General features: G+C 39.6%; 1 protein-coding gene across 13 annotated transcripts in view; it reads right to left on the bottom strand.

Moving 5' to 3' along the window:
• Nucleotides 1–15,693, bottom strand: part of PTPN5 (protein tyrosine phosphatase non-receptor type 5) — an 85,301-nt gene that overhangs the window by 21,746 nt on the left and 47,862 nt on the right. For 11 of the 13 annotated variants that reach the window (XM_065682838.1, XM_065682837.1, XM_065682825.1 and 8 more), the window contains 6 exons: nt 13,118–13,299; nt 12,067–12,186; nt 10,122–10,205; nt 6,994–7,232; nt 3,428–3,617; nt 279–363 (listed from right to left, as the gene is read on the bottom strand). In XM_065682838.1, the coding sequence (XP_065538910.1) occupies nt 279–363; nt 3,428–3,617; nt 6,994–7,232; nt 10,122–10,205; nt 12,067–12,186; nt 13,118–13,299 (900 nt within the window). The remainder of the gene's footprint in view (nt 1–278; nt 364–3,427; nt 3,618–6,993; nt 7,233–10,121; nt 10,206–12,066; nt 12,187–13,117; nt 13,300–15,693) is intronic. The other 2 variants (XM_065682833.1, XM_065682836.1) reach the window with 1 other exon arrangement.

The raw sequence follows: 15,693 nt of genomic DNA, 5'->3' as shown, positions 1-15,693 counted from the left end.
CTGAGTTCTTGGGTAGAATTTTTAAGCAGCATCAAATGATGCAATTCTTAAAACTTAAGTGCTGCTGCTGTTCGGTGAATATTAGGCTCTTCATGCTCTGCACCTCTTTTGAAATTTGATTTATGCTTTGAAGCCATGTTGCTGCTTCATAACTATGGCTTTTGGACAATACACTGTAGTAACAGTGCATTTCATGCATTCTGGAAAGGGAAGTACAAGGCCCTTCACCATGTGGAATAAACCAGCCTACCTCACTGACTTAAAAAGCAGAAACTTACTTGGAAGAATTGTTTTGTAGCGATTCTTACGCACTAAGCCTGGAATATCATATTCCTTTGGATCAACAAAGTTCATAGGAATTTCCTGTTTAAAAAAGAAACAAAACCACAAAACAAAATAGGTAGTATTATTAGATTCACAAGAGGAATAAAAAAATCCCCAAGCCCATTATGTCCTACCTGTGAGGGAGGCAAAGTGATGAAGTCAACTGACATATGGTACAATACAGCAATTTACCACCAAAATACGATTGATGTTTCCTTGTACTATCATTGGCTTTCTTTTCTGAAATCCTTAAAATGAACACGCTCAGAGTGACTAATTCATTGAGTAATACATGTGACGGCGTTATGTTAGTTCCTAATATTATTAGGACTGTATTGCAAGTGTAGGCACAGAACTAAGCAAAAGGTGGTACGTAAGATACTCTGCTCCAAAAGTGATGGACCTCAGACACCATCCTTTCTGACTCACACTCCTCCTTCCTCTCTGAGGGTGGAAGGAAGTAATTTTCTAGTGACTTTCATCAGCAACAAATTATGACACACATTATGACAGGTTGGTGTACTGACCTGACTGTGGAGCTGAGGGAACATCACTCTTTTTGTTCAGCACACTTTACAGCTCCATGGGCAAGGACATCAAACAGGTGCTCAGTGATTACCTGCTCTCTACACTGCTGACGCAAAGAATGCACAAAGATGGAGAGGATTCTTATTCTCCATTACTCATCTCCTGAAAGAAAGTGGCCAGTGCCACTTCCAGGGAGGAACAAAGAGGAACATCCCACCAACTGGAGTCAACAGGCATGTGATGAGACAGGATGTGTTATCAAGGCTCAGCAGAGAAAAGCTCACGGGACCTTGAGAGCAGAGCTGGTCATCCCATCTGGTGCATACTAGATTTGAGTAGTCAGTACCAGAAATACTGCTAACAGGAGTCAGGGTTGAGTAGAACAAGCCTCACTCTGGGAATAAATTAACACGAGCAGAGCTATGAACTATATTAAATTCTGGAGCTTCAGAAGACTGTCTGCATTCTGCCTCTTACATAACACTAAATGGGCTTAACCAGAGGTAATTAATGGTAAAGCCATTTTGTTGAAGAAGTTTCCTATCAGTTTGGAGAACTGCATGGGAATGAAACCTTGAAGTTTTCCTCAATTGTTACTTGGTATTTAGTCACCTCAAACTCTTCCTAAGCCAAGTTCCATGGTCTGTTTTTGGGACTTAGTCATTCACTGCTCAAGCAAATTCTTGGTGAAATTATCAGAAGGTTTGTCTGAGCAAAACCTCTAAATTTTGAAAGAATTTCAGGGCTTAGCCATGCAAGTGATGTTCCCTCCGACTTTTCTTGCAAAATGAAACACAGCTGCTTGCTTCATCATGGATCAGGACTTTGAAAACCAACTAGGTTTGACAGAAGGAAAATACATGATGCAGAGCGAGCTGGTGGTAACTGTTGTGTAAAAAAATAACTAGTTTACAATTTTTAATTACAGAAATGACATTTTGATTACACAGAATTTTTATCTATGCTTTTTCAGTTTTCATTAGAAAATGAAAATGCCTTGGGATAGTTTGGTTGTTGAATGATTTTCTAAATGCCAGGAAAACTAATTCAAAAATCTTTTAGAGAAATGAAGCATATTTTTTCCTACTTTTGACATTTTTTTTTTTTTGCTTGAAAGAAAGCTACACTGCACCTCAGAGACTGATGAAACTGTATGTCAACTTGCTCAGCAGACAGTTCAGACACTCACCAAGTAAACATTTCCTCCCTACAACAGCAATATATGCTTCACTTCAAAAGAATCAGGATTTGCCTACACAAAAGCTGCCTTCTTTTCCAGCTTATACAGCACTAAGTGAATTACGGACCAAAGATACCTGGTAATCTGTTTTTAAAAAAACAGAAGTCCAGACTATCCCATCTCCGCCTGTGCTTGTAAAGTAGAAAAAACAACAAACAGTCCTGAAATTGCCTAAGAAGGGATGACAGCAAGCAAAGTGTTACTCTACCCTTTCAGGCCCATACAGGTCATAAAGAGGACAGGCTGAAAGGGCTGTTGTGTTGCAAAACATAATCTTCCTCCTGTTCTGCTGAGATAGCATGCTTAAAAGAGTATTTGACTTGGCAGCATTAACTTTTTCAACTGCCCTGAAATACTCCAGCATGCAAAGACTGTACCGTGGTTACTTCCCATCTTGTGCACAAATTTACAGTTCTGCCTAGTAGACATCATACTTAGAGCCACTGTAGCATTTTGCATGTTGGGGTTTTTTTTTTGTAGTTTGTTTGAGGTTTTTTATTTGTTGGTTGGTTTTTTTGCTAGATATAATAAATATGACAGTGCCTATCAGGGACACTCAGGCACTTAGAGAAGAGACTCAGATAATGCAAATATTTCAAAAGCCAGTGTGCTCACTACACCAAAATGTATCTGGCCTTTATCCTAAGCTACTCAGAAATCCAATTTCCAACTGCTTGCTATCTGCACATTTATTTTTTTCCAAAACTAGTTGAATCATTCTCCCAAAGCAACAGTTGATAGCGTAAGCCAAGGAAACATACTTCAGAACCCTAAAAGCAACTGACAGAGCTGCTTAAAACTAGTAAACACTTTTTGTCCAGAAGAAAACCCAGTAAGACATACTTTCTACAGCTCCTGCTGAGTGACATAGCCATCCTCTGCTTTGGTCAATTGGAGAACATTCAAGCTTGGAAAGTAGGTCCATGCCAAGCATTCAACAGCATGCACTTGGACCAATTTTACTCCTAGGGCAACTCCAGACACAGAGTTGTTATGCCTACAGAAAACTTGTTTTTTCTTCTTTAGTCTAGTGAAAAAGTTTGGTTTTGTTTTTTGTTAAAAAGTAGCATGCTGACAGAAAAAAGACGTTTGTGGAAACAGAGGGTTTTTTTTGGTTATCAGAACCAATTCTCTAGTTTTCAAGTGACAATATCACTGAAAGCTTCCAGACATTACAATTTCAGGAGATGACAAATTTGCTTAAATGCTTCACTGACCGAAGTGGAGTTTGCATGTACTAATTAGAGATTTGCAGAAAATAATAGCAACTTTCATAGAAGAGAAACAATAACCAATTTTTCTGATGCTCCTAGAAGAGAGAGGTCAGATACTCACAAAGAACTCTGCCTGGAGTATGAAAGGATCCAGTGCTTTCTTGTGTAGTTCCTCTTCAGTAAGGATGTTTGATGCTGTCTGAAGGTATTCCTGGGCTGACTGTTCCCGTGGTGACATGACATAGCCAAAACCTTGCTCAGAACAGCCTGGGGTACACATATCCAGTGTGAGTGAAACATTTGAACCTCTCCTGCAAAACATAGTGATTGAAGTTTGCTTACAATGGAACAGCCTGACCCATCATAGGCTGCAATGGACACAGTCCCAATGACAGAAAAACACCAGCTTTAGAAAAGCACCCAGCTCATTCTGCTGTGTCCAGTTGGGTCACTATGAAAAAATGGGTGATGCTTCTTGAATAGAGACAACCAGAAGCTGATTTTGTATACTGAAGGCCAACACTTTCGAAGTACTGTCTGTACTGAGGTAACTGTGTACTTTGTCACCTAAATAGAAGCGATTTGCTTGTCAAAGGTGCTGAGCAGGCAACTGCAGGGAAGTTTTCATACTTGTGTCAATCACACCATACTTTTGGATGCCTTAATATGGACTTACATTTTAGACACCATAAATAAAAATCTTGGTCTTAGTTTTTGTCAAGCGAGATCCTACTGAATAACCATTTTTTTAGTAGCACAAACATCAGGGGGGTAAGATCTCGGGATAAACATTACCTGTTAAACATTAATAAAGACATGAGAAGCCAGTCACTACAGCAAATAATTTTTCTGCCTGAAACATTTTCCACAACAGTACACCATGGGAATGATAAAATGAAGGTCCCAATATTTTAACAGTTACGTTATAAACAGCGACGATGTTGAGCACAGATTTTAGTGGCTTTACTGTAAGTCAGCCACACATCAGAACAAAAAATTCAGAATGCCTGCACTGTCTACTGAATGCAGTTTTAAAGCATTTCTGAGCTTTCGTCAATCTTGTATCACAGACAAAAGTAAGAGTCAAATGCCAAAGATCTTAAAGATAACAATAAAAGCATACAACATGATGATTACTAAGTGTAATATTCTATGCATCCACACAGTAAATCTATTTTTGATGACTCTGAACTGGCAAAGTCTAGCTGGGAAGTGTTTGCAGGAGCTGTTGAAAAACCAAGTAAACATGCAGGCATGACCAGCTCACAGAAAAGACAGTAGAACCTGTCACTGGGATTACAGCCCTTTTCTAGATTCAGAAGCTTTTCCAAAATAAGGTGCAGCCAGCTTTTACAGTCATGGGGAAGTGATTTTGCATGAAACATGATCAATAGTGGTAGACTCTGACTCTTTAGTGATACCTTTCAAGAGACTTTGACCCTGTGTACTGTTGAATAGCTCCTACATTCCTCCCAGAAAAAGCTGTATTTGGTAACAAATGTATTTGGTTCTTTAAAGGTAGAAGAGGCTACATATTGAACAGTATTAATAGCTCTTCAGCGTGAGGAAACGAGATTGTTTCTTCTTAAGATTGCTCTTTGAATTCTTCTAATAGCGTAGGTGGTTAAAGAGTGATGGGGAAGCAAGATGGAGAGGAAGAACGGATGCAAAAAAGGGAGAGGTAGATAATTCAATACAGTATCAAGCAAAGAAAGAATGACCAATATGTGGCATAAATGAAATCTGTCAGAGCACAGCCCAAACCTGAAATGATGTCTGGCTTCTCAAGCATACATGTATGTTGAAAACAAATTTATTTTACATCCTAAGTGTACACGTTCTACTGAGTGTGAAAACATCAAGCAATTGCTTTCTCTTTCTTTATTTTCCCCATCTCTACTTCTTTAACAGTTTTTTTTAATTGTATTTCATTAGAAGCCAACAATATACTGAGCTGCACTAAAAGGAGTGAGACCAGCAGGTTGAAGGAGATGATCCTGCCCCTCTGCTCTGCTCTCATGAGACCCCATCTGGGAGTACTGTGTACAGTCCTGGGGTCATCAACATAAGAAGGACATGGAGGTGTTGGAGCAACTCCAGAGGAGAGCCGCAAGCATGATCAGGGGGCTGGCGCACCTCATGTATGAAAACAGGCTGAGAAAGTTGGGGCTGTTCAGCCTGGAGAGAAGGTGGCTCCATGGAGACCTCATAGCAGCCTTCCAGTGTCTGAAGGGGGTCTGTGTTGGAGACAGACTCTTCATCAGGGACTGCAGCAATAGGACAAGGGGTAAAGGATTTAAACTTAAACAAAGGAAGTTCAGGTTAGATATAAGGAAGAAATACTTTACTGTGAGGGTGGTGAGGCACTGGAACAGGTTGCCTAAAGAGGTGGTAAATGCTCTGTCCCTGACAGTATTCAGGGTCAGGGTGGACAGAACCTTGGGCGACATGGTCTAGTGTAAGATGTCCCTGCCCATGGAAGGGGGGTGGAACTAGATGATCTTAAGGTCCTTTCCAACAGAAACCATTCTATGATTACTTGAACCAACTGATAGACTCCCCAACTGATTCTCTCCAACTTTCTTGAAATAGTGATTATCTTTCCCACAGGCTAGCAGTCACCTGAGAAGAAACGTCAGCATCTTTAAAATGAGAGAGATGGAATGAAATCAGGGATAGTGAAAAGCACAAACAACTGATGCATTTCAAGCCCAATTTACTCATAACAAGAAAAAATGGCTACTCACTGATAGCAGCAGGTTCAAGGACAAGCCCCAGAGGTTACTACCCCTGTGCAAAACAGAAGCCTCTTCTGATACATTCCCTTTTTATTGTGTCATGTGGAGCTTTGGACAATCAGCACCATACTTTTAAAAATCTAAGTTCTGCACTTTAAGTTTTAGATATGAGAATTAAATATGGTTAGCACTCCAATTTAGCTTGAAAATCTAGAAATAAAGAAAGGTGATACTTTGCTGTGCTGGGCCCTTCAGTAACCTCGTTCTTACTCATAAGATCAACACCATTGCAGAATTTCTTCACAGGATTTCTATGATCAAGATCTTTGTTCTATTTCACCAAGACAACTGAAAGAACACAAACCAGAAAAATATCTTCCTTTTATTACCTTGTAACTGCCTTTTCCCATCTATGAATCTCTCAGAGAAGCTCCTTTGCTCTGATTGCTCAAGCAGTGAACACCAGCTCACCCCAAAGTTTCACTACCCTAACTATTCTATGATTCTATGATTCTAATTTCAAAGGAATTAATTTACTTTTGGACTAACCCATTTAAATAAGAATTACTGAAGATTACCACTTGTCCTATGGTTTGCTTTTGGAGAAAGGACTGATCCTTCGGCATAAGTGACAGAAAATAAAAAACCCAAACAAGATCCACCTCTTTCAGAAGTAGAAGTTTTCAGTGCCCTATAGTGGATTTCATGCTGTGCAGTTGCCATCTTTAGGAATGGCAAAAGATTGATCATACACAACTGGATTTTCAAAGGACAGGTATCTAGAAACTGAAATTTTGGCTATGTTTGTATTTATGAATGGACTGAAAACAAGACAGGAAATAAAGGCAAAAACATTTGTGAAGGCAATAAAGATTCCTGCTAGGCACAGAACTCCTATATCTACAAAATCTGGGACCAGACTTTCCCCTATTAGTCACACCTACCCTACCTTTCTTGCAAGCCCACGGATTTAACTGTTAGAGTAGCTGGATCTGTCTCGGCTTTAATGTCCATTACGCAATCAAAGACCGGAGTCTCTGGTACAGGATCCAAATCTATGAAGTCGTCCTCATTTTTATCCTCTGTCCACTCTGAGTACGTGAATGAGGGCTGCCGGCTCACAGACTGGCGTCTGTCTTCTTGTAGCGGAAAAGCAGGGTCTGGATGGGCTCTCAGTAGATGCCAAAACTGGAGAAAAAACATTTGAAAAAGCTTTTGGCTTGTTGCCACCCTTCCACACAGCCTAGAGGATAGGTCTTTAGGGCAGCATCCCAGCTCACTGTCACATATTAGAACTGGAGAGTACTGAAGAGGACAGGAATGTTCCATGCTAAATAGCTTTTGTAGTGCATGTTACAAGGATTCACAGCTACCCATTCAAACGTGCTTTCAGCCACAGAGGTTTCCACAGAGCTGTCCAGGCTTAACTCGTGGATACAGTGGAAGCAGAACGTGCTTGTGACCATCACATGCAAGCCAACGTGATATTCCTGTCCTTTTGTTCAGTTTCTTACCTTTCCTAGGCTTGTTTACAAAATAACATTCTACTATACTATTTTACAAATCACAGAACCACTCCTGACTTAGTCATTTTTCCATCTAAAGTTTAGATAGAGCTGGGTTAAATAAACACAGTTTTCCTGAACTGCATGTCTTCGATAATCTGGCACTGTACCCTGAATTAATGTATAAACTAATCATTTCTTTTTAAGAGGCCTTGATTTTGATATATCTGTTACTGAGGCTCAGAATGCCCGTATCAGTTTTCAGCCAGTGACAAAGACCATTTTGTAACATAATTATCTGATTTAAACATAGTATAGACATTAAATAATGAATCCTGTGAAGTCCTAGGACATAAATGTAATATTAAAATTTATAAGTTGAAATGTCATGAATCTAAAAGTTACTGCATCATATTGGTTTGCATGGATGCTGGGGCAGACAACTGACTTGGAAATTATATCAGTAAACTGTTTAATCCTCTACACAGGCCTCAGTTGAAAATTTCAAGCCTACCTCTGAACTGCAGGATTTGCAACCTTAGGCGAACTTCATTGCTCTAGCATTGAATTAAGAGCAGTACTGAATAGCCTAAATGGTATATGAACTATATTGTATTGTCATGCATCCTTTTGAGACTAGGAACAGCTCTTTTTTTTCCCCCCAGAGCAAAGCATTTTCTGTCCTTTTCTTATCTGGCTTGAAATAGGCAGCTGAATTTGGAAAACATGCCATTTAAGAAAGGCCAAATTTCTCTTCCTAGGCTACTAAAGCACATTGGCTTGCATAGGATTTTAAACAACTTTTCTTGTGCCTGTGCATCTTTAGGTACTCTCATTTCTCTGGACCTAGAGAATGAAAGGAAGCAAGGTAGGTTTTAATCTCTGTCCACAGTCAGGTTTAGCGAATTTTACTCTCACAAAGCAGCAGTACCCATTTGACAGTTACTTCAAACAATGTTTTGGGTTTTTTTTGTTTCAGTTAATCAGAGCACACAGTAATTACAAAAGCAAACAGGAACATGATTATTAGACTTTTATTTTACACAAATTTGGGATCAAGTCTGAACTGAGTCTTGTGTTACATAATTAGCCTGTTGGATGACAAGACAGAAGTTTGAAGATCTGATTCGATTTTCATTCCCCAAGATGGATTCTAGAGCTTGACACTCCCACAGTACCAGCCATGGTTCTCTCAAATACTGCAAGGCTGTAATAGCTGAACAGTTCACAGTGTAACATAGCCACATAGTACTCTGTACTGCTGGAGAGTCCTGTTGTTACTGAAATCAACACTTGTGTTGAGGGTCAAGTATAAGGTCTAGGTGCCAATTACATATCACAGATTCTAGAGCTGGTGACTTAACATAGTATAAATCCAAAGGAACAAAAAGTTCACCCTAAAAACAAAGCAGTTTTTCTTTAGGTTGTAAGACGTGTGTGGTAAATAAGCATCTGACCAAGACACTGGAAGAAATTAAGTTATACTTAAAAGTATAGGGGTTAAACTAAATAATGGAAAAATAGTCAGCTCTGAAAATCTAGATCAGGAAGACTGGACAGCTCAATGCTGGCTCTCTGCAGCTGCCTGGGTCTTAACGCACCATTACACGAGACAGAAAACAGACGACAACACTACTGTAAGCCTCAAGCACTCCATCAGCCTTTTATTTTCACTGTAATTGCTAACTTAGTCTCCCAGTGCATTCTGGAACCCGGGTATTCTCAGCCAAGTGCTTCTAGTATTAGCTGAGGTCTGCTCACCTGAAAAATTGGCTCTACAGGTATTAGCATTGCAAACTCCCTGATACAAGAATAAGCTGGACTTCAGCAAGTGCACAGACCAGACAGGGCTCTGTTCACTTGGTATTACTTCTAAGAATCCACGTGATCACCATTCCTCAGCCTTCTTACATGGACCAACAGTTATTGCTCTAAACTGAAGCAACAAAGCACCTGTATAAACAGGCACATTTTTCCCTTCCCCAGGGAACTACTAAAGCACTGCTTTTAGTACCACAGTTGCTGAATAAAAAACAATGCATAAGCTGACATCAACTGGTATACCACCTAGTATATAAAGGCATCCTCAATGTAAAATACCCCTTTATGGTCCCTTCTAGGCAGCACATTGTTTAAAGCCCACGAGAGGAAGAGGGAAAATAAATCTCTTTTCATGGCCTACATCTACAAGGGCATTAAACTCAAGTACGCTGGTGCTCTGGAACATCTCTTTCTGCCACATAAATCAATGGATGCTCTGCAGTAATCCATAAGGCAGCAATATTAGATGGTCCCGTTATTGGACTGTATCCTTTCTATTTATCCTGTCTGTGGATGGAATGCATAAAACCCACCAGTGTAATCCCCAATTCATCAAGAAATTGAGTAAGGGTAAGGGTAGCTCTGATACCTCTACATAAAAGCAAGCAGATAATTATACAGAAATAGCCCCCAAAAATGTTCTCTTACAATGAACTTGGGCATAACCTCAACAACTTTGGCTAAATTAGACATCTTATCAAAACTCACTGAGAAAGGCCATAAACATAGTTTGCACAGTATCATAACTTACCAGAGATCCTACAAATAGCAGTCCTAGGGAAGCTAAAGACAGCAGGATGTATGATACCACAATGCTCCCTATTCTTGTCAGGCCCTGTGAAACAACAGAATTGGCAATGATTCATAAAGTATTTAGGGGCACAGCATAGCATCTGCATGCATGTTCTGGGCAAACTGTGTATTCATTCTTGGATTTCCCATGCAGATTTAGTCATACCATACACTTGTCTGTGGAAAAGCCACCACCACCAGCAGGAAAAATGCTAGGCTTTGGAAAAGACAAACTGAAACCACTGCTGAGCCCCAGCTTTTCAGGTCTAAAAACCAGATTTCACTGTGAAAGCAAACAGGAACCCTGTTTCCTACCCTAATGCACTGCTGAAACTGACATCTGGATCCACAATTCCATTTGCAGCCTGGACCAATGTTTCGTTGCCACGGGCAGTGTAATTTCATACTATGGCAAAGGGCTTTGAACAAAGTTTAGTACTGTATCAGTGTTTGTGGGTCCTTACATAAAACCCAGCCACAAGGGACTTCCCTATGCTTTCTGCACATTCTGTGAAACACCATCAAGTCCATTCACAGCACTGACAGTGAAATTCCCTCTGATGTCTTAGGCATATTTAAGTAGTTCAGAGCTCAGCCTATTCTCAGTAGAAGGCGCAAAATTCAATTCTAATGGGCTTCAGTGGGCAAGGAATTTTACTGTTTCTGACCCAGTAGTACAACTAGCTAAAGAGAAATTCACAATTAAAACCTTTCAATTGCTTATTTTAACTCCAGAACTGGGGTGGGTCTTTTTTTTTTTTTCTTTACTGTTTTCAAGCCTAACTTTGCACAGTAAGTAGCGCTATAATAAGAAGTTCTCAAAGAGATGCATGAACATCTGCACAGAGTCATACTTGGAGTGCTCTTGTAGTGCATTCTAGGAATCAGTTTCCTCCACATCAAACACTTATTTTAAGTCAAAATCCTATGTATCAGGGATTTTCTGTAAGGAACAATTTGTAAATAACTGACCCCCTACAAGTAAGATACAGGCAATACCCTATAAATAGCTCTGATTACACATAATAAATCCAACCGATAAAGGGCAAAGTGCTTCTTTCAAATAAACAAAAGAACAGGTGACATGCAGCTCAAACATTGGTAAAGAGAACACAGAAAACAGTCTCCATTGTACTTCAACCACAAGAGTCAGATTTCCTATTTGTACTGCATAGCCTCTGCTACAAAGATTATGTACAATGAATCCAAACATTCTGATAGCAAATACATTTAATCTGGTTTTTGAAAGTAGCTGCTCACCACTTAATTAATGTTCTGTCCACACTAGAGAAATTTGCACGGGGTATAATTACCCCACTAATTTATCAGATGAATCATACTGGTACGTGCCATTATGTCATAGTGAGAAGATAGGCAGTTTTACTGGGGTAGCTTTGTACAGAATTGAATCTGTACACCTAGTATACCTGAAATACTTTTACAGCACACAGATATGCTCTGAATACTCAACAAAATCAGAATTTTGTGACTGAGTATCCTCTGATTTGCACCCTTTACGTGGGTTAATCCGTTCCTCCAAAATCTAAGCTTCTAACCATCCTAATAAATTAAGCTCCAGGTCCCCCTTTACTGTGGACTAAACCTTAGTGGGCTGATTTCTTTTTGCTTTGTTTCATTTGCAATCATTTGCACATTATAAAAAAAGAAACCTGATGTGCTGATCTGACATCATAGCCGAAAATTCAGCCCTGTATGTTGAAGATAAAATAGGGATCTGTTTTCAGTAAACTCTTTTCACTGTTTCAGGACACACATACAATGCAGCAATCACTATATTATATGAAGTACATGTGTATTATACTTTTAATAAGAAGAGATATTAGAAGCACCACCTAAGGCTACTGACATCAACTATATAACCAGAAAGGAATACAGGGTCTTACCTCCCCTTGATCTGACAAAAACTGCTTAAATGGAGTAAGCAAGTAAGACAGCAGGTCAAATGCATTCTGAGCTGCTGGGATGGTCCCATAAGTGCTGTACCACAGCATCATGCCGAGAAGCTGTGCAATCAATCAGAAAATACATAATGAGCATCTCTCATTATACAAATATTCATTTTCATTTCAAGACTGCATAATTAACTAATTTAGTTCTCATTGATTCCATGTTGATAATTATTTTTGCTTTAAGGAGTCAGGTATTTTCTAGGCTGTAGCTTAACAAGAATAAAAAGACTGAAGGCTAAATGCTCAGCTACCATTAACTAGATGTGCATTGCTGAGTTAAGCAAGCTTACTCTAATCTACATTAGCAAAAGGCCTATCCATGGTAGCCTGTACATTGAAAAAGCAACAGATTTCTCTGACTCCTGAGCTTTCAGCATTACTACTTTTAGATCAAAACTGGTAATTCAATGAACTTTGTATGCTATTAGAAGACTAGTAAGGCCTATCTCATCTATGCAAACCTTTCACAAATAGACATGTTCACATAGGCATCCCTATAAAGGCATATACAGAGATACATGCACATGTTGAAACATTTCATTTGAACCACTTCAGGTTGCTGCACATACCACACCACTACAAAAGCAACAGTGCTATATTTATCACCCTCACAGAGAGGTATACCCGCATCCTGACCATAAAGGGCATACTGCAACTTTAAAGGGTATACGTCCCAACTGAATTGTTAACAAGATAGTTATTTACCCCCATACATTTTCAGCTACAGAATATGGACTTGTTGGGAGATGTGTCATTTGGCAAAGAAGGCATTTAGAGAAAGGCAGGGAACAAACAGGATGGAAGTCTGGGATATGAAAAGACAGGGGCTGCCTGCAAAGCAAGGCTGTGAGAGGTGGTTCCAGAAAGAAGAGTACTGCAACTATGCCCATTTCTACATTTACAATGAACGAGGATGAAAACTCACAAGCCAACAAAACTTAAAAGAAAGGTCCTAGCATTTCAAAGCAATGACAAGCTGCCTTACCAATATCTGTGAAAGGACAAACAGATACATGCTGTCTCCAGGCATTAATCCATTCCACCACGCAGCCCAACCAAGTAGTGCTGTTTTCTGGGAGGTTTTCAGGTACTGCTCCTTCCTGTTCAGCTGCCCGTGTTGTCCTTCAGCTTCATCCATTGACTCCATAACAGCTGGATTGGAAAGACCTTCACGTGAAAATGACATGTGCACGGAATGAATAGCATGTAACCCTGCAGCCACCGCAGAGGCTGCAAGGGCTATTGTTTTTGTAGAGGTGATGGTTCCTTCTCAGTTCTGCATCACTAAGCGCGGCTCAGGATTGCGAGCGTCACACTCTATTAGTGCAGCTGTATTCACCTGCCTTCATCAGAAAAAAGTGAGTGTGGGTGGATAAATTATTTTCCCTCTTTCCGGAGGTGCAGATTCTGGGCTTTGTTGTTAATAAATTCTCATTTACATCGCTGCACCTTTTCGGTTTTACTTGTTAAAAGGAACCATCTGTGCTACTTCCCAGCTCCACATTCTCGGCTACATGGTGACAGAGAAAATGTTTTGTCCTTCCCTGCCTCAATTTGTCTATTTTCACTTATTTGTCTGCTTTGTCTAATTTGATTATAAATTTCTGAGGTAGAGACAGTTTCATGTTATGTGCCTGAGTAACACTCAAGGGCTCTGGGTTTTGGTTGAGTGTCCTAAGGCACTAATAAAATAGACTTTATTCTAACAACCTACTTCTTGGATGAATTCATACTCAAGTACTATTTAATAATGTTGTAATGTTATTCCATTCAGGAGAAATATGCACTGGAGTGGCTAGTCCCTCACTAACAGTATTTTGAACACAGTCTGTGTAGCTATAAATTAATTTACAAGCTAAAAGGAGTGAAAGATCAAACCGGTTTCATGGAAGTACTAATCATTTCCATCTTTCTACATGAAGAAAGCCCCAAGCCTGGGCTGCCCTGTGTACAACACTGTAGCCTTAAGCCTAAGCCAGCCACCTGTGCTCCAGGGAATGACAGTGTCATTGGCCCTTCCATGGTTTGTTGAGGTCAGTTTCTACAAAATGCTCCCCTCCAAATGTTTCACAACAGTAACCCTAAGTCAGGTAAACATCCGTTAACTAGCCACAGCTCTCATTAGGCAAATGAAACATAGGATCCGTGTATCGGCTGACCGTCTGGCCATTGTTACAGTAAGGATTCATGAAAATCTCCCATTATGATTTCTAAAATACAGAGATGCAAGAGTGAATGTGAACATGAGATGTTTATTCCCAATCTGTGACTGTTATTCCTCCCTTCACTGAAACGTACCTTAGGACAGCCACCCCTGTACAAAAGAACAGAAAAGAACTGGCTATACATAGCTATTTTCATTATTGTTACACAGGTATTTCTCAGGAAAAACAGAGAATGTGCATCTAGACATACATCCGTGTGTGTCATACCACAGGTATATGCTGAAATTAACTATTTGCCAAGAAAGACTCTACTTTTTGCATAAACACTATCAAGATTTCATATTAAGTACATATTAAGGTCAATAAAACATTGGAAAATATGGAACTAAAGAGGTAAAATAAGAAGGGTCAACAATCCAGCCTTTATTTCTCACAATGATAAAACAACTCGTTTTAAAGCTAGAAGACAACTTCTTGAAAACAGCAGTTTTTAAGGAAAAGCACTTAAGTTTCTGGAATATAGCTCAAGAAATCATGGAAGCTCTACCTTTCTGTCCTTCAGGCTCCAACTGATAGTCTACAGTCCATGAAAACCTTCCCCTTATGCCCCCCACAAGAAATAGAGAACCCACACAAAGTCCTCGGTGTCCCTGGACACTGACGATATTATTAACACCTTGACTTCTGATACCACGGACATACGAGCAGAACTCAAAGCTCTCTAGGAAGACAACACAGTGGACACATTAAGCAGCCACAGTTAAGCTGCCTAAATACTTTCAATGCTCACCTTTGTTTTCATTTTCTATAATGTGCTAAAACTTAGCAGTTGAAGTTGAAAATTTTCAAGCTTCCAAACTGCTCCATGTCTCACTGGATTTGGACAAGAATTAAGATGAAAGCCCTTGTTAGTGATTGCCATTTTTCTTTTCCTGCAATTTTTGTGGGATGCCTATGCCACGTTTTGGAACAAGAATTTGAAATCTAGTAGGAACAGAACCTTGATGTCAGGAATTATTCTTGCCACCCATGCAAAAAGACATGTACCTGTGGTTGAGATATAAACCTTCAATAGTATTTATTCACATATAGTTTATTATGATTTGCTCCCTCAGTATCTAAGTTTTCATTTTCACTTACCATGTTTTAAGTTCTACTTTCCCTTTATCTGCATTAAATAATGCACATCTGTCCCTAACAATGGCTAATGAACCTATTTACTGTTTTTTCAAAACCTAATGACTTCCTTTCTTGGACATTCCTCCCAAAGTAAAGATAAAGCACACAGAGCAGAACTAAGACATCTTGAGAAGACAACCAGAAAAAGAAGCCAGGGAATGCAGATATCAAGCTCAGCTTGCAACTACAAGTCATAACATTTCATATTTCAGAAAGC

The sequence above is a fragment of the Lathamus discolor genome, chromosome 6 (genome assembly GCF_037157495.1).
Source record: "Lathamus discolor isolate bLatDis1 chromosome 6, bLatDis1.hap1, whole genome shotgun sequence".
Lineage (NCBI taxonomy): Eukaryota > Metazoa > Chordata > Aves > Psittaciformes > Psittacidae > Lathamus > Lathamus discolor.
Note: the sequence above shows the minus strand (reverse complement) of the source record. Positions and strands in the feature narration are given on the sequence as shown.